The following is a 23,224-nucleotide window of genomic DNA, read 5'->3' on the forward strand; positions in this document are numbered from 1 at the left end:
ATATCTACTGTATGTATATATATGTATATCTATATGTATATCTAAATGTGTATATATATATATATATATATATATATATATATATATATATATATATAAATGTATATATAAAATATGTAAAGCAGTCGCCCCCGGTGTGTGAGCCAAAGTGTGGGAGCATGGAGGAGGAGGAAGGAGGAGTTTGAGCGTCATTGCGCTGAATAAAGTGCGCTCCCAGATGAAGCTGCGCTCTGAGATCCGCCTGGCAGGAGGAAGGACGCAACTAAAACTTTACAATCACTCTCACTTCCGGGCTCCACACACTCTTTTGCCTTGAAAATATATATATTTATTCATCAATTTTTTCCTTTAATATATGAGAATACACCGTTTTTTCTGAGTGACCTGCTGAAGAGATTTGGTTTTTTCTTAATTCGATCATCGACGGTAAGTTTTACTGTCATCTCTGGCTTTTATTAAGTTTGTTTCGCATCTAGATGGTCTTAATTCTCCTGTTTGCTAGAAAAGAGCGCAGGAAGTGCGCCACGGAGACGCAGTATGTGGGTCAGCCTCAGTGGAAAGCTTTACCCACAGAGAGGCTTTCAGCTTCATTTACAGGAATCCAGAGGGGCTGTTGGAGGATAAACCCACCTAGAAGCAGGTTACACAACCCATAGAATATAGACCTAGATGCTGATTAGAATAGAAAGACCACTGATTTATTTTCCATCAGTAGAGGAGCTGCTAAATGTCAGGGGGCATTTAAACACATGGTGCTTTAATCTAGTCATGAATTGCCCACACCTAAAATTATACATTCATTTTTGTTTTTTAGAAAGTAAAAAAGTTGACTGCTGAAAAAAAAATATCTCTAAAGATTGTTTTTCATTTACTTTATTGTTCTAACATTATAAGCTGTCGCTTGAAATGTTTTGAATTAATCAAAATTGGTTTAAATTTACAGTGAATTTAGAAAAAAAAGTTTCCTTTTGAATTTTCTTGTTTTTTTTGTTTGTTTTTTTAGGCATTACACTTTTCAGTATCAGATTTTAATCTCAGACAGATGAAAACACTTTATTTAGAAGTTAGGATGAGAAAATGCTGAATGTTTACTTTATTTTTTTAATTTAATGAGGGAGAAAAAGCTTTAAATTAACCTAACCTTGTGTGAAAAACAAACATCTGTGGTAACTGGAAATGAGACGTTTACATGTCTGTGGGGGAATTTTGGCCCAGTCTTCTTTACCAAGTTGTTTTGATTTTGCACACATGAGTAACTGGATCACTTCAAAACCTTATTTATTTTTTTAATCCAATCAGCAGCTGACATGCTGACATGACAACAAAGCAGCTAAAGACCATCATGCTGCCACTACCATGTTAAACTGTTATTTAGATGCTGCTTTTATGAAAGTCCATTTTAGTTTTACATAGAGAAATAATGTAAGGAACACCTTCTAAATTTGTACTTTTCTCCAAAAGGTTTTTATTTCCTTGTAGCAGAATTGAAAAGATCTCTATGATCTTTTTTTCAAACGGCGATGTTGGGACTACCCCATGGATGCCACTCTTTACCCATTCTCTTTCTTATGGTGGAATTATAAACGTTGACTTTGACTTGTATAAGGAAGGCCTGTTGTGCTTTAGGTGTTGTTTTCAGGTTTTACTTTGAGGGGTCATTGAGTCATCATGGCTCTTCCATGTGGGTAATGGCTCTCACTGTGGTTTTAAAATAATAATAATTGAACTTTTTTAATCTCACACTTGAGAAATTCACTCTGCATTTAACACTTCCCCTTAGGGAGCAGGGGGCTGCCATTGTGGGGCGCCTGGGGAGCAGTGTGGGGTAAGGGTCTTGCTCAGGGACCCAGAGTGGAGGCTGTGGGGATCGAACCGGGTACTTCCTTCTCAGAGCACAAGCGCACTGCTCTAACTACTAGGATAAAGCTTGTTTGCCAGAGCCACAAAACTTAAGGAATGGTGATCTAACCCCGACCAAACTCACAGACCTTTCTTTCCAGGAATGGAATAACCTGGTGTTTGCTCAGACGTCAACATATAACTGGGGGTAATCGCAGTTAAAACATGATTTAACAAGAATAATATCATACATTAGATATAAATCTAGTGTTGCACCGATATCAGTATCAGGCGGGGCACCGATCCAGCACTAAAATGGTGGTATTGGAATCAGCGAGTACCAACAAATAGGGCACCGATACCATTTTATTCAACTATTGTCATCCATTCCAGGTAGGCAATAAAAAGTTCTACTGGATTCACTTTGTTTTAGTCTTTTTTCCTGCTTCACAAAGGTAGGCAGCAGCTTGACAAAGCCATGATGGCAATTATTTTACATCCAGGTAGAATGCAGTTCTTCATAAATACGCATCAATTTCAAATAGATGGTATCGGTATCGGCCAATACTGCACAGCCAGGTATCGGTATCGGCAGCGGCGTAGGAAGCGGGGGGGACGGGGGGGACATGTCCCCCCGAATATAAAAGCCAGGTGGATATGTCCCCCCCCAAAAATTGTACCGCAAAATATTAGATTTTGACATTTTTTAACTAGCGTGCTTTTATTTTGAAGGCGCAGCATAGCGTTACGTCACTGTACTCCCCCTCCCCTCTCTGAACTGCTGAGTGAGAGTGTTTGAGCACTCAGGAGGGAGGGAAACAGCATACAGAAGTCAGAAACTTGTGAAAGAGGTAAAATGGTCTGTCGGGATGCTGCCTATTTATAACGTCTTTGTTGTCAGTTCACTTTCATATATAGAAACTGAATCTTTTTGGTTTAGTCATCTTAGTCTTGTACGAAAGAGGATTAGGGCCACTGGAAAAAAAAAAAGTTAACTGATTTTTAAATTTTTTTTTAGTTTAACATGGGTAAAAAAGTAAGAATTCTGACTTTTCTCAGAATTCTGACTTTAATCTCAGAATTCTGACTTTTTTCTTCTGACTTTTTTCTCAGAATTCTGACTTTAATCTCAGAATTCTGACTTTTTTCTTCTGACTTTTTTCTCAGAATTCTGACTTTAATCTCAGAATTCTGACTTTTTTCTCAGAAATCTGACAGATGATTAAGATTTCTAATCAATTTACAGTGTTTTTTTTTTTTTTTGGGGGGGGGGGGGGTACTATACAGATATATAAAAACAAGAATGTCTAACTAAAAAATAACCAGAATATATGTTTAGAGTAAAGACTGACTACTTGTGTTTACACAAGCACACAATTTCAAATCTGCTGAGCTTGCTGTGCAAGAAAATGTAAAATATACGTATAAAGAAATATAACAGGAAGTACTGCTAAAACAAACTAAATGTTAAATAATGTAGATATTGGTTTAAAAAATTCTTCAGATTTGGAGATTTGGAAGGAATACATAATTTTGAAATTAATCAACAAATCTGGTAAAAAATAAATAAATAAAAAATAAAAGTTGCACTTTTTTACTTGAGGAATTTGTTGAATAACTTCATAATTATGAGTTTAACTAGTTGGAGGTAATGCTACACTTCTCTGCTTCCTGTCCTGCTCATAAAAGGTAAACATTATAAACCCACCATTCATTTTCTACACTATTTGGAAAACACAACACAAATGTAATATAACAAAAGTATGTTTAAAAACAAACATGTTAGCATCAAGCCATAGCCATGTCTGTTTTAGAGACTAGCTCTCTTGTTTTAATGACCTTCTGCTCCTCCATTTATAAGGGGGACCCCTCGGGCACATCAAAAGTTGCCTAATTCTGTAATTTTTCACCAATATGTCACTGGCCATCTCAAACAACTCACATCTTTATCAGTGAAGCTGAGTGCTCCACATCTCTACCTTCATGGTGCCCATCTACATTAAGATCCAAAATTCTGAGATTAAAGTCAGAATTCTGAGAAAGAAGTCAGAATTCTGAGATTAAAGTCAGAATTCTGAGAAAGAAGTCAGAATTATGAGATTAAAGTCAGAATTCTGTGAAAAAAAGTCAGAATTCTGAGAAAAAAGTCAGAATTCTGACTTTTTTCCTGTATTAAACTGAAATAAAATTTAAAAATCACTTAACTTTTTTCAGTGGCCCTAATCCTCTTCCGTAGTCTTGGGCTGATCACTCATCCAATATTTAACTGCTAACTTTCTCTAGATGTTTGCCACGCTAGCCAAAATGTAATTTTTTTTTATATATCTCATTTCAGTACAATGCCACCACCAACTAAAAGGCTGAAACAGCAGTAGGACTTACTCAGATTTTTAAAAAAGAGAAACGTCAGTGTGAGTAACAGTCACCTAACACAACTTGTGTTGAAATTAGCCCGGTCTGGGATTTTTTATTTTTTGTGTGGTTTTGATTCGCCGAAATGGACAGATGTTATACCTGCCGCGCTCCTGATCGTTAGTTAAAACCACAGGGAGAATTAATTTTAATTCTTAGCAGCGAACTGCTGCACAACCACTAATTAACCAACTAATTAACTTCTGCACCTTTATTTCCTCAAATAAACTGCTGGCTCCTCTTTTTAGACTATAAACAGATTAACACAACATTGACAACTCTGTAGTTTTCTCTGTTCTGTACTGCAAATTGGAATTAAAGACGCCATTTCTACCAAAGGTCGGGACAGACTGGCGCACCAGCACCTCCCGACCCCACTAAGGGACAGGGTGTACAGAAAATGGAAGGATAGATGGATTTCTACCAAAGATTTAGAATGCGTTTTTGAACCAGATGCTTCAAAGCGCCCTGTCCATAATTCTTCACCACACTGTCAGCTCCCTCTGTCAGTCAATCTATATAAATTCATTTTTGACCATTATTGCAAGTTTGACAAAATAAAACATATCAAACTTTGCACTTCTGTGGCCTACTGAATTGTTTTTAATCCAACTGAAATATTAGATTTTCTAGTGCGTATGCGGACACTAAATATGCCAAGGGCTGAAGCCCTTGAAAGACATCTCCCTTTGCTTAATAAAAGACTCCAGTCATTTTGTTTGGTGATATGCTCACATCTTATGAACAAATGCATTATGTAAATTTTAAATGCATTATTTTTGCAAGACACATTTATAAAGGAATAAAGTAAAAGATTAAATAGCCTTTTTTTAAAGTAGCGTACTTAAGACATGTTTCTGTTGAATATTTACGAATCTCAGATTTCCGACATGTGTCCCCCCCAATTGTAAACATATTCCTACGCCCTTGGGTATCGGGGCCAAAAAATGGCATCAGTGCAACACTATATAAATGATTTATATAGTGTGATTTATAATAAATCATATTCAATTTTAATATAGGATCAGTTTGCCTTTAATTAGCCAAATTAGGAGTGTTTGAGGAGTTTATTTTGATAAATAACAACCATGGCTTCCTGATTCCCATGCATAGGTCGACTTCGCCGATGCTAACCACTCAACTTTTAGAGAAAGTCCCCTATGTGGAAGAAACTTTCTCTTGTCCCGCTATGTTCTCATGCAAATCAAACACACACATTCTAACACGAGTGTGGGCTGATAAAAAGAAAAAGAAAAGCAGATTATGCAGCACTGTCTATACCGACCTTTGCATCAGATATCTGGCTCTCATCTCTTTTTATCCTCTACAGAAATTCAAACACATCTTAAAGGAGACACACACACATGGATGTCAGAAGGAGTAAGCCCAACGATGCTGCCCACCTCGGTCTGCTCGCTGTCTGCTCCAAATAGGTGAGCTGAACAACAACAGGAGCTCTGTGCAGAGGCTGCTGCTAGGGCTCACTCTTACTTTTTGTTAGGTTATGCAGGCCTTTTTTTCATCAGGAAGTTGTTGAAATAAGTTCCTGTAGATCTTTTTTTTTTAATAAATTGTGATTTGGGTTGCAGAAAATGTGCGATTTTCACTTTTCAGGCAGAGAAAGGAAGAATGCAAACGTGTTGCTGGTTTCTGTAGAGATGACAAACTCAGATAGAGATTATTCATCTCTTATAAACAGAACTTAAAACTAATTGAGAAATTATTCAGCAGCCAAATAATTACAGTAATGGTAGAACGAGATGGGAGTTATATTGTCTTTTTCATTTGTCACTTAGAAATTATAACATAATTACATCAAAACATAATTAAAAGATAATTTCCCACATTTTTCTCCTAACAATGCACCAAAGTTTCTTAACTTGACATGTGCAATAATGGAATGCTTAATTATCAGACAAAAATTAATAACCTTTAATAAACACATCGGATTAAAATAATAATAATTCTGTTTCAGTTGGTTGTAACTCAAAAAACTATAAGAAAAAAAATCGTTTTAAGCTGATTTTACACATAACTATACATTAAGCTATAAGGATGGTTTTCTATTCATTATGAGGTTAAAGTAGATGAACATTTCCTGCTGCTAGTGATTTAAAAGTGATTTAAGGCTGTATGGTGAAACTGCACGTGTAAAACTGACATTTCATTGTAGTATCATAGCGCAATAGTCTAAGACAGTGATTCTTATTTGTTTTTTGAAATGATCTGCTCAGTAAGAACCCAAGCTTCAATTTACCATAATACGGAGATATATCAATTCAATTCAATTCAGTTTATTTATATAGCGGTAATTCAAAACACATTTTATCTCAACGCACTTTACCATCCAACTAGATCATCCAGTCAAATTGTTTTAGCGTTTTCTCTTTAAGAAAAACCAGTTGATTGCATCAACTCATTGACTGCAATGCAATCCTTCACACTAAGCATGCTTGGAGCGACAGTGGAGAGGAAACACTCCCTTTTAACAGGAAGAAACCTCCAGCAGAACCAGGCTCAGGTATACGTAAACCAATGCTACAGAACTGGTTCCTTATCCATTTGTTGTTTAAACAATTATAAATTACAAGACAAATAAAGATTATCTTTGTCGTCTGTCTTGATGCACAGTTTGGTTGAAGAACATGATTAAGTTTTGTGTCTGTTTAGTTGTTCCAATAAACATAAAGTCCTCAAAACTTCAAGCGGTTAAGTCTGAGGATTTTAATGTCTGAATGCGTGATTTATCTGATCCAATCTTTAACACATATACTACTGTTAAAGCTTCGTTAGTCAGTTATTAGCTAGCAATGCTAATAGCCGTTAGCTTTGTCAAAGAACCCTGCAGTTTGCATATTTTACTAGTTTTCTGTTACAGAATATGGTTATTGTATGTTTATGTCTTTCAATTTTACTTTTAGAAACTGATATTAGTAAAAACAAAAAAAAAGTGGCTGTTTTGATTTCGTGTTTTGAACTTTCCTAAGTTATGATTTTAGACACGGCAAAAGAAAACAAGTCACCTATAGAAATCTCAGGACAGATATCACGTGTAAGTGGTGAGAGGCTGTAACAGGATCACAATGCTTGAAATGATAATCACTTTATTTGGATATTCGAGCTGAGATTTCGCTGGATGATAGGCCTTGTTTTGACATGTCTGGGAAACGATCTGAAAACATGTTATTCTGGGCTGAAGCAGCCATGTCGCATTTGCTGCTCCTGTTAAAGAAGTCACCATGTCAGCTTTTTGAATGAGAACAAATGGGCTTTTTTTCCCTTTCTTTTAAACTAACCGGTTTTTCTTATATTTGGAGAAGAATATAAAAAAATCTAATAATTTTGAAAAGTTTAGTCTTTCCTTTTAAACTAAAGAGAAACACATATTTAATTGTTATCCACCTGTTTTTTTTTGTGTTTGTTTTGTTTGTCGAATATCTAAAAAGAAAATCTAATGACTCTGATGCTGTTTTTCCAGATGAGCCAGGGCCAGTGCAAAAACTAATAAAAAAAAGCTAAAATTTCCTTTAACAAAAGTCTGTTTTTCGTTGGTTTGAGCACTTAGAAAAGATATTTTCCCAATGTTTTTGTTCTAAGACAAGATAATAATAAAAATTACACTTATTCAAGAAAACTTGACTCACTTAGATGTTTTTTTTTTGCAGTGAGTCTCTTGGTATGATGACGTTAGGTAAAAATACTACAGTTGCACAATATTAGAAAATGAGGTCAGCTGCGATGAATGTCTATTTTCCTCTTTCCTCACTTTCTATATCTGAGCTTCCATTGCTTTCTGATCTTAGCATTGTGGGCCCCCTCTATTTTGCCCAGTGTTAGTATATGCTACTTAACTCATTACAATTGATTATATATTACATAAGCATACAAAAATATGCTTTTCATTCACAATGAATGCACTCTATTAACAGTTAATTACAGTATTATGTTTTGCACGCTCAGATATTGTGCTGACAGCTTGTTGCGCAGCCCTGAAATACTTTTAGGGGTAAAATGTATGCAAAAATGTACAAATTTATTGCGCTTCATTATTCCTAGTGCTGCAAATTGATGATAGATTTAGAATAATGATCCGGAGCATGTTTTTATTGACATTTTTATTTTATTACATAAGCTGAAAGTTGCTGCTTTTGCTGTCCCTCAGAACCAGCCTGCAGTCTGCTGCTGAACAGACCTGCCACCCCCAGACTGCATCAAATAGAATAGAAAATCCCTTTATTGTTCCACAATGGGGACATTCGGGTGTTTAGAGCAGCAAAAAGAATCTAGAAAAAATGGTCACACAAATGTGGACCTTAGAAAAATGTATAAAAATAATATAATAGTGAAGAGTTAAAAGATAAACAATAAAATGTTGTATTGTAAAGTGTTTTAGCAATATAAAACTGCAGAATAAATAACCAATGTGAAGCTATGGACATCGTAAATATGCAGCATTGTAGTTTTAAAAGAGGATAAATTATTTCATACAAGTTATTATTGGGGGTTAAAGCTTTCTATAACAAAATGTTTCCAAATGAACAAATGCAAGTCTTCCCTATAAGCAGTATAAAAGTGTAGGAGTCTTCTTCAGCCTGATGAACAACAGCGGAAAGCAGACTTTCAGCTTTCTCTGATTTTCATCTAAATAAAAATCACTTCAAAGTGTTTGAGGGCCATGAAATGACCTTTTTAAACCTTTTTAGCGATAAGCAGGTCATGTCTTTTGCCTGATCAGCATTCAGAGGTCAAAGAATCGCCAGCAGCGCCTTCTTGTTTTTCTGTTCTCCTCATTTTTGTCTGTAGTGGTTTCTGTTTGAAGCACAGGTCACAGTTTCGCCTGTTTTTGCTTCTACTTTGGGGTTTAGTAGCTCTAGCTTTAGTGTTAACAGGGTAAATTGGTGATACTTCAGACATCTGAGAAGCATCAGGTCTGTTTATTGTAAGGCTGATAGTTTTTTCTTTGCCTAGTTATGTTAGCCACCTGAGCCCCTGCCAAAACACACCTGAAGAAGACGATGAGACCATGAACTCAGAGCAAAGAGAAGCCAGCCTTGGGCACAAAGCGGTGCCTCCACTCAACCTCAATGGCCACCGCCGACCCTCAGACCACACGTTGGTCCCCGATGACTCCATGTTCTGTAAGCGAGGGTGGAACCGAGAGCAGTTCCCCCCTGCCAGCTCCAGTTTTTGCTCCTCCAGGCCCCCCCACAGCCTCCCTGCAGGATACAGCCAGCCTACTCCGTTCCCGAGCCAGGTCAACATGCTCCACCCGAGCTTCGCCAGCAGCTGGACGGGGTATCCCAACAGCCTGCCTTCCTGTCTGAGCCAGAAGGAAGACTCCAGCTGCTCCGAGGACAGCTGCCTGTCCAGATGCAAATCGGCTTCCCTACCAGGACAGCACACTGGGAACATGATGAGCTTGGAGCAGCCGCTGTCCCTCCGCTCCAACCCTCCGTCTGCTGAGCTCTACCACCATACTCTGTCTCCATACTCGTGCCAACCTCAGGGCCCTGCCTGTTGCGCTCAGTGTCCTGCTGATGCCTTCAGCAGGCCGCCCATGGCCAACAAATACGCCTGGCCCCAACACAGCCCGGCTTACAGCCCCTTCTGTAAGTCTGATCTTCCATCTTTAACCTCCTTCTCCTTGTTGTTGGTAGATTTCCTTAATTCTGTCCTTTGTCTGTTAGATCCAGGGGAGTGCAGAATCCCTGGAGCAGGATTCACACATATGTAAGTGAACTTTTTACTCAACCTCCAGAGTCCACACAGTATTCCAGAGGTCTGAAAGTTTGTTTTTGTTTTCTTGCAGTGGACAAAACGTCCCAGTTAAGGAAAGACACCCTACGTACAGCACACCGCTCTCTCTGGAGCAGAGTGAGTCTTGATGGCCCCGCCAGCCGATCGAACCTCCCCCCCCGTCGCCTCCTAACAGCTCGTTTTCTGTATCTCTAAACGCAGGGAGAGTTTTTGTCACCTACGAGGCCGACAACGACAAGCACGTCAATGAGATAATCAAGTTTGTGGCTCTGCTGCGACACAACGGCTTCGACACTCATGTACGTATCAGACGTCAGCTTCCCTGTTAATGCCATCGACTGTTTGCCGCCAAAGCATTAAAAGAACATCGCAAAACAGTTCCTGTGTTCTAATGACCCTTTAGAGATCCCTCATACATGATCCTAACATACTTTCCAAATTGAAACTTTTTCCCAGATTTTTTCCCCCCTCATTCCTTTTTAAGAATTATTACGCCTGAAATGTTTACGTGACGTGTGAGCGATCAATTTGTTCACTTTTAACAGCTAAATAATTTTAAGTTGAAGCAGCACAGCTTCACTTCAGTTAAAAAAAAACATGGATCAGTAACCGCTGGGTCCTAAAGTTGAACACCTGAAGCCAGAGAGCATCTGCTCTATGATTGGACATCCTGACACAGTGAATCAGAAATACTTTAATAATCCCAGAGGGAAATTACTTTTGTTACACGCTCCAGTTAGTTTTACATGATATATACACACATCCAACTATGCAATATAATAAAGATAAAAATAAGAATGAGAGGACATTCCCCTTTATTGTTGCAGTTGTATCATTTATGTATCACTTAAGGGATAAGTTTAGTCACTAAAATGAAGGGACTGTTATGGCTAGAGGTGGGTGGAGTACAAAGAAATAATGTGCTTAAATAAAAGTAGCACAACTTCATTTGTTAGCCAAGGAAAAGTAAATAGTAGGCATTAAAGAAATTAAGAGTAAATACAGAAAAAAAGTATTTGGTAAGAAGGCTAATAAGCTACCTACCTAATAGTTATGATCCTAACATATGATTTAATACGCTGGTGAAGATTCTCAGTCATCCAGGCCAAAGTCATTCCAAAAAAACATACAAATTTATATTTTTTCCTAACTTGATAAATCTATTTAGAATATTAAATCTGATTCCAAAAATAGAAAATTAAAGACAATCTACTGGACTTTATTTCCAAATTTGAAACGTTATTATTTCATACTTGGAAACAAAGTCCAGTAGATTGTTTTTAATTTTCTATTTTTGGAATCAGATTTAATATTCTAAATAGATACATATATCAAGTTGAAAAAATATAAATTTGTATGCAAATGCTAGTTTTCCAAACGATAACTATATGATGTAGAGTAATTAAACATTTATTGGTTTATATTTTTTTTCAAAACAAGTTTTTAATCATAAAACATATCAATACTTGAAGTATTATATATGTGTGGATTAGACAAGGGCCAGTTACTTCCAGAAATATATTTGTTTTTAACTTGAACTATAAAGAGAAAAATATTAAAAAAGGCTAACCTGAACATAAATAGTGATGGTTGTTCTCTTAAGAGTGTTAAAATAAGAAATTTTACTCAAGTAAAAAGTGCAACATAACTACCACTTAAGTACTAATTATGTATTTTTTTAAGTTAAGGTAAATGTAGGTATTTACAACCTCCGTACCTCTTGTTATGGCTAAGTTCAATATGCAGAGCAAAGTATCACTGAATGTACTCTGTCATTTCATTAACCAGGTGGGAATGTGTTTTTTTCCCCTCGAGGCCAATGAGCACATAGGGGATGAGGGGAAAAAAACAAGACACTAAAACTAGATTTCACATGAGAAGTTGTTTCATGTGGTTTAGTTTAGATTTTTGTGCTGGAACTGATTTAAATATTAACTTGATTAGGTTTATTATTATTTTTATCTTAGGAGTTTTTTAGTGAGCAACCCCATTTAGGATTTTATCCGTATTGATTTGGAAATTCCTTATTTTCTTTAAAAAAAAAAGAATTCGGAAAGACTTTTTTCCACATTTACTGCTCATTTCTCTCTTAGAAGGTTTAACGAACAAATGTCTTTGTTCTAGATCGACATTTTTGAGCAGCAGTACCGAAGTATAAGTAAGATCGACTTCATGGAGCGGTACCTCAGCGAGGTAAGATCAGATATTACCCTAGACCTGATTTAAAGAAAAGAATAAAACATGAAATAACTTCAGAGGTAATTATCCCGCCAGTTTGGCAGATTGTTGCATCACTGAGCAAGATCAAACACGTCTTTAGAAACAGCTCACTGGTAGATTTTAATGCAGATTTTTTTATCCGCCCTCCCAGAAGGAGTACCTGATCATCATCATCATCAGTCCCAAGTACTACGAGACGGTGACCACCTCCCCGTTCGACCTGGAAAACGACGAAAGGACTTTCAATACGGTTTACATCTACAAACAGGTCAGGGCGGCTTTCGTGTTGAAATGCCTGCTTTAGTGCAGCTGTCACTCACACATGTGTTTATGTGTCACGCAGCTTCAGAATGAATTCATCCAAAATGGCAGCAAGAATTTCAGGTTCATTCCTATTTTGTTTCCTGGGGCTAAAAAGGTGAGCGTGTTGCAACACTCAAACCTGGAAAACCTTCGCTGGTCTTTTAATGTCTTCCTTTCTTCTTTTGCTCAAGTGTCATGTCCCTAACTGGCTTCAAAACACTCATGTTTACGGTTGGCCGCGTGATCGAGACGACATCCTCCGACGCCTGATGAGGGTGGAGAAGTATAACCCCCCTCCCATCGGGGAACTTCCAACCATCGTTTCCATCCCCATCTAGAGAGCTGACCCCCGAGGACACGTCTCTCTATCTGCTGATGCAAACAGGGGGCCCCCTCACTCAGGGCCCTCTCTAATCTGTGATTGTAAAGACTCTTAGGTGCTTTTGTAGATTCTTGTTTTGTGTTATAACATTCAGAAAAGAAGCCAGGGTTAAAATAAAATAAAAAAGGGGGATCTCTTTGATTAGGTTTTGTATTTAAAACTGTCCATGAGTCACGCAAAGGTTAGTTTGACAGGCTGCAAAAGAAAAGAAAAAGAAAACAAGACTTAAAACTGTGCGGCGGTGGTGTGTTAGCGGTTTGTAACCATGCCCAAAGTTTACTTTCACTTTTATGTCAAAACTGCTGAAATTATCACTGATTTATAAGGAGATGATGGCAAAAGCTCAGCTTTTTCCTACACACTGCCTGTCAGCTGGCTGAACCAAGATGCACTTCTCTATTGAAAAAAAAAAAAAAGCCAATGGTTTAAAGAACAGTTTAAAAAAAACACCAAACAAAACGCTCTGGTGCAAAAATGAGCTTTAATCGTTTTCAGTTTCTGGTAAGATATTTGCTCTTTGCAGCAGCATCTATTATTGGATATATTTCACTGATTCTTGGGAATTTGGATAAAACAGGTTTTAATTTTGAAAATAAAAAGTTAGTTGGATTACAAAATCTGAAGGTATATTGTTATAGACCAAGGTCTTGGCTGTTCAGCAGTGTACAGGTGCAACCTCCTCATTTTGTATTTCTTTCATAAAATAGGCATTTTTCCAGTTATTACTTTGTTTTTGTCAACACCATCAGACACAATAAAAAGCTAATTATTTTTTATTTATTTGGTCTAATAAGTATTTAGAGTTTTTAAATCTTTATCTGGCATTGTTAGCACACATTTATGCTGTTAAATGTTGAATAATCATTTTTGTTAATTTTTTTTAACTGTATCATGTGTAGTCCTTTAAAATATCTAACATCAGATAACGTTTACTTTAAGCCTAAATAGAAAAAGTCATGTTTTTTTATTTAACAAACATATTTTTGTATTAAAAGAGACCATTACTTTAATGAGAGAACAGCACTGAAGAAACATATTGCAAGCATATTAATTTAAAACGAATAAAAAGCCCTCTGACGGTGGTGACTTTAGAACTGACGGTGGTGACAGTGGCCTCATTTCAACATACAATTCCAAACTGTATACAATTCAAGTCAATGGTTTCTTGCTTATTAACTTTATTTAACTATTTGGTCCAAAAAATAACAATCATGAGCACTGTGACAAATATTTTTCAAGGAATATAAGGTACAATTAAGAAATATCATTATCAGTCAGAATCATTCTCTGATGCTTTATTTTCTTGCGTGTGATTGTGTCCTGTTTGTCAGTTGTCATTCGTGCTGCATTATGGTAGAAATTTTGAACCTTCTGAGTAATTGCTTGAATATATGTAGGTTTTTTGTCAGTAGGCCTTCACACTTCTTTTGATATTCCCTGTTTCTTTTCCTTCTTTCCTTCACAGATAGCTGCTTCCTAGCCATAACTTCCTAAAATACATAAAGTCAAAGTTGAGTGTAATGACTATGAAATTGGGGGGAATTACAGTAAATGTTAGATTTGGTTAAATGTTGCCCTGCCATAGCTTACAAGGAATATTGTATACTATGTGCTATGTAGGTAGGTAGTAGGTGCACTATGTGCATCCCAAATGATGTAAACCAAATGAACATGGCATAATAGTGAATTGAGAGACAGGGAAGGCACACCCCATCCCCTAGGGTTATACAATATGTAAGAAATCTAGGCGGAATTACATAAATAAAAATATAAAAGAGGTTAATGAAACATTACAGATCAACAATTATTTTCTAGCCTCCATTGAGAACCATTTGTAGTTTTTTGTCACCACCGTCAGACTGTGCGTCACCACCGTCAGACAGAAAATCTGACGGTGGTGACGTCTGACGGTGGTGACAAAATCCTACTCTTTCACATGATATGCATGAGTTGTTCACATTAGCCATCTTGTTTCCCCTCTGTTGCTAGCTACTTTAGACCTCTTCTTAAAAAGTAAACATTTATGTCATAATCTAATCTAATATTTTTTATACAAAAGAGACGGTGTTGACATGTTATGGTTGTGACATTAGCAGTGTCCAAAAAATATGAACAAGTTTAAGAGAAAATAGCAAACCTACAGGAGCTTGAGTGACCTTAAGGCATCCAGTAGAGCTGAAGATTTGAAAATGGGGTCCTCAGGCATGTAGTTGACCTTTTAGTTGCCTGATTTTATTGCTTTTTATAAATATCTGACGGTGGTGACAAATATGTGGGACACATTTTGAACAATCACAAAATAATGGTTATTATTGTTCAAAACTCACTGTTTGTAGTTTTAAATACATATTAAAATGTACCCTTTCATTTGGTAAAGATATTATTCAATTCAATTATTACTTTTTTTTTTTTTATCAAGTTGAAATGATTATCTCCTATCCAAGGACAACTGATTTTATAGGCAATGGGCCAGCATATAATCATTAAATTAACAATAAAATAAAAAAACTTTAAAAGAACCTTGCATTTGTGCAAAGGACCCCCTGATTATAACCTTGATTGTTTTTATTCATGAAAATTTTATTTCTTTCCAACAGAATTAGCACTTTTCTTAGTGGGACATGTTTTTGCCAAAGTTTCAAGAATCAGTGATTTGTTTTAAATCAAAGCGGTTATTTTATGCTATTCATTAGGGTTTGTTTTTTTGTAAATACTACAATCTTTTCACTCAATGTGATCATAGACTCTGATATTGACCAAAGTTGGTACGTCTCATGGGGGGGCTCAAACACCTACTTTTGTAAACAATAAAACAAACTGATTTTAATACTAATGTCGATTTTTCTCTTTTTTTAAAAATAATTTTTGCCAATTTTCTTTTATCCTCCGCAACTAAAAGAGCAGTTTTATTGTTGTTTTTTTAATCACTTGTAGTATTGAAAAGTAAGAAACGAGTATGTGGCCGTCTCTATGGCGACCAGGATTGTTGGCAGTCATTGTCATTAATTACAGACAAGCAGAGGCCTGGAATTTTTCGCCTGCAGGGGCATCATCCTTTTTTAACTGAACACGATGGTTTATTCCCTCACAGCAGTTGAACTTAGTTACCCCTGCACCCCCCCCCCCCGACCCACAGAAATCCAGTCCTGCCACTTCTCCTTTTCGTCGTCTCTTATATCGCACAAACCGAGTGGAACGCCGCTGCTCCCCTCAGCTGCTGCGTGTAGAAATGCTTCGACAGGAAGTTGCGAGGAGATAAGCAGCTGATGCAGCTGCCTGCGTGCCGCGTGCGGTGCGACTTCTCAAGAATTGGCAGAATTACACTCAAAACGGGGTCATCAGAAGCTGCCTGCGGTTTTTGAGAGAAAATCTGCATGTAAACACTTTGACAGATTCGAAGAAAACGTTTGCGTCGGCAGAACGGGTAACGTTCACAAAGTCCGGCACCTGAAACAAAACAGCAGGTGTCAGGATGCAGATTGATTGGTTTTATCTGCACTGCAAATGTTCATAGAAACAAAATAATCTGAATACAGTCTTTCATATATATATATATTGAAAAGTACATGAAATAATATTAATTTTAATAACAAGAGCAAAATAACAATGACATCTGTAATAAATTGGTTACACAATGACATTTTATGTAAATACCTCTCAAGAATTACGTAAAACAAACATCAGACAATAGTTTCATTTTACTGGATGTAAAAACACTGAAGTGCTATTTGTTCAAAAGCTACAAAATACATTTTAAAAAGCAAGAAGCGTTTTATTTCCTTCAAGGAAAAAAAAAACTACTATAAAATAAGTTACAGTACAGTGAATTTGTCCAAACTGACTTTTGTTCCCGTCTTCCAGCCTTTTGTAAGCATAAACTGAAGTAACGCACACAGAGTCAGAGAGAAACACGGCTCTGGGGGGGAAAAAAAAAAAAGAAAAAAGGAAATTGTACAGTCGGGTTTTTGTCAGTGACTGGGGGTGTTTGCAAGAAAAAAAAAAAAAAAGGCACACAAAAGGCTTCTGAAAATGTGAAATATAACATTCAGGTCTTCATCATCTGCAGGTCACATGTCTGCTATCCTTAGCAGAAACAACTTTGTACTTCATGAGCTCAGGAAACAAAAAAAACAAAAAACTTGGACAAATACTTCATATTGAGTCACAAAATACAGAGGAGAGGCCTCACACATCGTCAGCTGGCAGAGAGGGGATGTTAAACCTTGGTCTGGTGAAAAAAGCCATCTTCTCTCTGCAAATGCAAACACAGGTCACTGCAAATACTTCAATAGTTTCACTTTTTAATCTGAAAAGTGTGGCATGCATTTATATTCAATCTCCCTTTATCCCAATCACCTAATTGGTACATAGTCCAGCTGTAATTTGACCTCAGGATGAATCTAGCAGCTCTCTTTCTGACCTCATAAGTTTTTAGGGGGGACATTCAATTATATATATAAAAAAAAAAATAAATAAGCACCTGCAAATTTTCCTAAAAGCATTTTATAAAAAAAATTGAAAGGAAAGTTATTAAAGTCTAGCTGGAAATCTGACTTTTTAATAAAGGTCATGAGGGAGATACAAAAGGAAGGTTTATAGAAATAAATTAAATGAAAGAAGATGCACGTCTGGTCATAAAATCTACAAAAATCTCTCCATGTACTTCTTGGCTTAGTCTAGATTAGTCAAGATTTGTCTTGTTTGGGTTGGGGGTGGACTGATTTCACCTGTATCTGCACACCTGGTTCTTCTAGGCTCTTTTAGTTCATCCTGCCAGCTTTATGTTTGAGTATCTCAGGAACTTCAAAATAGCAACCCTTCGATGAGCAGGCGGACTGATAACTGTGTGTGTATTAAATGTGCAGCACTAAGGGAGGTCTGAGTGGTTTGTTGTCTTGCACCGGCATGCCTGCAAATGGTTGTCATATTCCAGCTATTTAAAAGTGGGAGGTGGTGTGCAAACAAATCAGTGCTGCACATTATTCAAGCTGCTTTAGCAAAGGTTCCCTTTAAAGATAAAAGCATTGAAATTGTCAGTAGAGTTGTGCAATGTTTCCAACCTGAATGTTTGCACAGGAAGGGGCTCCTTCTGGTTCTGGCCTCTCATCTGCAGAACCTCCTTGGAGGCCTTCCTCAGCCTCCTCTCCGCTGCCTCCTCCTGACGCTGCTCCTGTTTGCTCTGGCCTGCCTGCGGGGCAGCAGAACAGTCAGCTGATGCTGCAGCGGGGCGAGGCCGTGTCATGTTCTCAGTGCACCTGCAGTAGGTCCAGTTTTACCTGTCTCTGGGCCTCTCTGAGCAGGCAGCGGAAGCGCTCGTCCCTCAGGGCCCAGTTGGGGAGCTCGTTGGCCTCGTTCGATTGCGGCTCCTCTAGTCGCAGCTTGAGTTCTCTCAGGGCGCTCAGCTCCTCCATCAGCTGCCTCTGACGGGTCCTGCAGGCCTGGAGGTCCAGCTCCAAGTCCAGAGAGGTCCGTGTCGGCTGCTCGGCCAGTGAGGAGCGGTACGACTGCTGCTGGCAGACGCAAATATAGACTTCCAAATGTTAGCTCTACTTTTTCATGGATTTACTGATTTCATGTGACAGACTAAAGGATAAAAACACACCTTTAAAGTTTGCTATAATCTGAAGGGATGAAGGGAGAACAGCTTAAGCTCAGATTGGATGAAGTCTTGCAGCAGATTTTTAAACAGAAATATGTCTGAACTTTAACTAGGCCATTCTCTGCTTTGATCTAAGCCAAGCTCTGCTCGTTCATTTGGGGTCAACTTGAAAATATTCTGTGAGCCATTCTTTTCAAGTGTTTGTCCTTAAATAGAGACTCCTCTTTCATTAATTTCTAACCCATTGTAAATCTAACTGATCTCTATTTTAAAACATTTTGACTCAGTGAGGCTTTAGTTGTTTGAATAAATAAAAGGATCTGAAAGATACAGAAATCTGGGCGTCTATTTATTCATTTAATTTGACTAAATGGATCCACAGGATATTTTTCATCAATTACAGATTCCCCTTTTCTACCCAGATAAGAACACTTAGTCCCAACTGAACCTCAAGCTTATATTATTGCTCAGTAGGTTTGGGGGCGGGACAACTGTCAAAGCTTTAAGCTAAGGTTCCTGAATGACTGTAACAGTCATAAATACTCATAAATGTGTACTTGTGTTTTTTAACTTAAAGGAATAGTACACCCAAAACATGATTAGCCTTCATTTTCTACTCACCTGAGTGGGTAGCGTCCATAATTTACTTGAAACGAAGTCATTTAGAATGTTTTTAGAGCATAAACAGTAGCGTATAGGATTTCCTAAAAGCGCGTTCACGAGTCTACGGAAACCGCCGCAGACCAAACCAGATGAAAGTGCGCATTCAGCTCGGCAAAGAACTCATGCTCTTCCTCAACACTGAAGTCCTCAGACATTTTTCTTTCGTTGTTTCTTTCTTTGCACAGGTAAACAGCACATTTCTTCTTCTACGCTTGCATTATCGGCAGAGCAGACGCTGAATGCGCACGTTCATCTGGTTTGGTCTGCCGCGGTTTCCTTAGACTCGTGAACGCGCCGGCGCGTGCTTTCAGGAAATCCTATACACTACTGTTTATGCTCTAAAAACATTCTAAATGACTTCGTTTCGAGTAAATTCTGGATGCTACCCACTCAGGACACTTGGAATACATTGGACGAGCAGTATGGAGGAATATTGAAACGTTTTTTGTGGACTTTTATGGACCTTTCTGCCTCGGGCGCCATAGACCTCCATTATTTGAATGTCAGCAGACAGCAAGAAGCCTCCCAGATCTCCAGATGCATTTGAGATATCAAAAAAGTACTCCAGAGTGTTGTTCAGCATGGGGGTGAGTAGAAAATGAAGGCTAATCATGTTTTGGGTGTACTATTCCTTTAACACAATCTATTCACTATATTGACTTCCATTTACAAATTCATACACATTATGGGCGTTATCTCACCCCATAAGTCGGTTAAAAATCAAACCTTTCACCGGTAAATTGATTTGTTGTTGGTAATATCAAACAAATCTAATATTTGCTTTCAGTTAGTACCTTCTTTCATATTAGCTAATGTGACAGAAGGACACAAAGGTTTTAAAGTCTAATGGAAGCGGCTTTTCTAACGGATGCATTTACGAATTCTACCAAGTGGAGCCCAACTAAAGGGCTCTGGATTGTTGTGGTGGAAGGTTCGCAAGCAAGTTTGGTTGTGGCTGGTTTGTCGGAAGCATCTTAGCGCTAGTAGGCTCCCAGTAGCACTAAATTGGTGACTTAGAAACGACCCTGTCAAGGAACGCTATGGATGAGCAGTGTTAGCGAAATATATACTGTGGTCTCCTCTGACCAAATCTGACCTGTCTGCTTTGTTCTTTGGTCTTCATGATGTTGTTTCCTCACTCTTCATGTTCTCTGAGACCCTCACTAGAGCTGAGATTAAGTTACACATTCCTAGGATCTTTTCCTTGCTTATTTTGTGGTAACAAAGTAGAGAAAATCTATAAAACGAGATTAGCCTCACTTTTTAATTTGTTTCTTCCGTTTTACTACCCTATTCAGTTTATTTAGCACTTCAAATGAAAGGAATAAATTAAATGATGTGGTTATAAGGTGATAAAATTGAATGGCATTCATGTGGGAGTGCCCTGCAGGGAGGCAGCACCTGTTTATATCGCAGTGTTCTTCTTTCCAGGGTGTTTCTGACAAAAGGTGACTTCTTTGGTAAGGTGGAGCTGTCGCTGTCACTGCGATATAACTGAAAGAAAGTTGAAACACACTTTTTTAAAAAAGGGAAATATTTCACAAATGGCTGTTAGTCTTATGGAGCGTATGGTTTTAAGTGTTACAATTTAAGGTGGAAGTAAAACTCACCCTGCAGACGTACTGACTGCGTGCTCCAGGTGAGAAGGTCTGGGAGCGGACGATGGTGCTGCCGCGCATAAACGGGGATGTGTGGCCCCAGCGACCTCCCCTCTCCTTGGGTCGGACTCGCACCGGCTCTGGAAACGGACCCTCCGTCATCGTGGCTTTTTCAACCTGAAGCCAAGCAGGGGGATTTGTTGAATTGTTGACCTTTTTATGCTGGGTGATGTTAAAAGACTGTGACTGCTGCAGCGTTCACCTTTACTGCAGAGAGCCTGCTGGGAGTCTGATCACAGCGCCCTCCGGTGGAAATACAGACACCCTCAGTGCACAAACCCTCAGAGCAATGAGTCGGAAACGGCGTGCTGTTGCTGCAGCCGCTGTCCACAGACTCTGCCTGCCAACTCCTTAAAAAAAACACACCCTATTCGTCATGAAATCAGACACATGAAAAACAGAAGACAGACTTAAAGAACTGAACATGGCCACCTCTCAGACGCCGCCTCCCTCTCAGCCCTCTGCAGCTCCAGCCCTGCGGCTCGCTCCTCTGCCTGTGTGGAGGTGGAGCGCAAAAGCAGGTTGCAGACAGTGTCCTGTGACACGGGAGAGGAAAACATCATCGCACAAGCTTTTAGGCGGGAAACACTTGATGAAAAAAAACTCATGTTTAACTGGTATGAATGAGCAACACGCAGGAGCTAAAAGCATTTCTTTCATAGTCCATTTTTCACAGAATATTGCTGAAACCCAGAAAGCTTCTGATCATCTCCTAAACTCCCCGACGTGATCCAAAGCACCATTAGTTGGTGCTGAGATTCTCTGTATGAGTCTCTCTGAGGTACAGCAGGTTTATGCTCACAGCACCCCCTGCAGGTGATGATTCCTATTACACTTTGGAAGAGCATCTGTAAACATCAGTTTGTCAATAATTCCTATTTAAATTTAGGTCTCCACTTTGACTAGACTCTCGAAGTATTTATATAATTTAATTAATATAATAATCGAGGGATCATTTCTTCAATTAATTGACCAATCTAAAAAGATATACTAAGTAAATTATTGTTTCTCAATTAGCAAAAGTTTTCATCTTAGAGAAAAACATTTATTGCAGATTTCAATTTAGTTGTAAATGATTAAAAAAGAAAGAAAATCTAATCACAGTTCACATTGCAATAGAAAAAACAAACACTGTTAGCAATTTATACATGAAATGTTCAATATCACACAAAGGTTTTTTTTGCTTTTTTCTAAAGGATAATTAATAGGAGCTTTTTTAATGGAAATTGGGAACATCTTTTGTACAGTTTTGGCTTAATTATTGATCAGAGTAATTTATATTTTTTTAGCAAATTGCATCATGTAAAGTTTGTATAATCTGTTTGTCAGTTAATTATAAAATTAGTTGACTATAATCTAAATTATAATTAATCACAAATAATCGTTTCAGCCCTAAAGTTGCTGTAAACTGTTCACTTGTGGATCTGGATGCATGTTTTTGAGGTTGCTCTACATTAATTGGGATTAATAAAGTATTTTTAACTGGACTCAATTGAAGTTTAACCTCCAATTCATTCGAGTTTTTTTTGTTTTTTTTTTCCCCAACAGCCTCCATGTCTGCCCTCTATCTATCTCTGTTCACCTTCCTATCAACTTAGCTTCTCTGACAGCATGATGCTGCCACTACCATGTTTCAGGGTGGTGATGTGCAGCGTTAACGATTCGATACACAAAGGGAAAACAGCGATGGTTGAGAATCCGGTTGTCAGGTAGTTTGTCTCCAGTCAATATGATTAAATATGACATTTTTTATCCCATAACGACCATAGAAAATGAATGGAGATGGAACAATGTTGCCCGTCGTGTCTCCAAGCTTAGCCATGTTTAGCCTGCAGGCTGAATCTTGGATGTATGTTTCATCCCACCAGAATATTTTCATTCATAAAGAAGAAACTTACAGTTTTACACTGACATTAAATTATACTTCTCACAGTAGGTGACTTAAGCCGGGCATACTCCAGTCGTGCGTCCTGCATTGTTTAGTATACAGGGGGTAATCAGCCTCTCACGACCGCCTCCTGATCAGGAATCGTAAAGTCGGGGAAAAAATCAAACATGTCTGAAATTCAGTCGGATGTCTAAAGGTGTTTGTGGACAAATCCGGCTGTTGAAGCAGAGCTATGAGCCGATTTACCAGAACCTTGAGTACTGTGCATGCGCAAACAAGGGAGTTTTTCTTCTTCCAGATTGATGAGTCTGGCCAGCGCCATCTCTAGGCGCTGAGTCTAACGTGTGGTTTTTGGACGTAAAGTGTGAGAACATCCTTCGTGAGCCGTTTTAAACCCTGTGATTTCGTCGTACAGTTTGAGCTGTAGCTGTGTATCCCCGGCTTTATAGAAACATCTGGTTAAACGTTATTGTATGAAGGAAACGGAGGCTGAAAATTCTCCA

General features: G+C 38.1%; 2 protein-coding genes across 4 annotated transcripts in view; one reads left to right on the top strand and one right to left on the bottom strand.

Annotated features, from left to right (window-relative positions):
• Positions 1–220: 220 nt before the first annotated feature.
• LOC119777071 (E3 ubiquitin ligase TRAF3IP2-like) lies at positions 221–13,373 on the top strand. 2 transcript variants are annotated; one of them, XM_038275834.1, is made up of 11 exons: positions 221–426; positions 2,001–2,047; positions 5,582–5,684; positions 9,220–9,860; positions 9,939–9,981; positions 10,061–10,125; positions 10,210–10,307; positions 12,133–12,201; positions 12,380–12,496; positions 12,572–12,646; positions 12,723–13,373. In XM_038275834.1, exons 3-11 carry the CDS (start codon positions 5,620–5,622, stop codon positions 12,867–12,869), a joined length of 1,320 nt encoding a protein of 439 aa, XP_038131762.1. In that variant the 5' UTR covers positions 221–426; positions 2,001–2,047; positions 5,582–5,619; the 3' UTR covers positions 12,870–13,373. The 2 variants fall into 2 exon arrangements, with proteins under 2 accessions (XP_038131762.1, XP_038131761.1); XM_038275833.1 differs by lacking the exon at positions 2,001–2,047.
• Positions 13,374–16,380: 3,007 nt separating this feature from the next.
• Positions 16,381–23,224, bottom strand: part of wwc3 (WWC family member 3) — a 65,379-nt gene continuing 58,535 nt past the window's right edge. The window contains exons 17-23 of one of the 2 annotated variants that reach the window (XM_038275820.1): positions 21,266–21,369; positions 21,036–21,183; positions 20,786–20,950; positions 20,577–20,669; positions 18,190–18,423; positions 17,974–18,101; positions 16,381–17,165 (exon numbers count right to left, since the gene is read on the bottom strand). In XM_038275820.1, the coding sequence (XP_038131748.1) occupies positions 17,099–17,165; positions 17,974–18,101; positions 18,190–18,423; positions 20,577–20,669; positions 20,786–20,950; positions 21,036–21,183; positions 21,266–21,369 (939 nt within the window). In that variant the 3' untranslated portion in view covers positions 16,381–17,098. The remainder of the gene's footprint in view (positions 17,166–17,973; positions 18,102–18,189; positions 18,424–20,576; positions 20,670–20,785; positions 20,951–21,035; positions 21,184–21,265; positions 21,370–23,224) is intronic. The other variant, XM_038275821.1, reaches the window with a different exon arrangement.

Source organism: Cyprinodon tularosa, unplaced genomic scaffold, assembly GCF_016077235.1.
Source record: "Cyprinodon tularosa strain WSP-4 unplaced genomic scaffold, ASM1607723v1 ctg98, whole genome shotgun sequence".
Classification (NCBI taxonomy): Eukaryota; Metazoa; Chordata; class Actinopteri; order Cyprinodontiformes; family Cyprinodontidae; genus Cyprinodon; species Cyprinodon tularosa.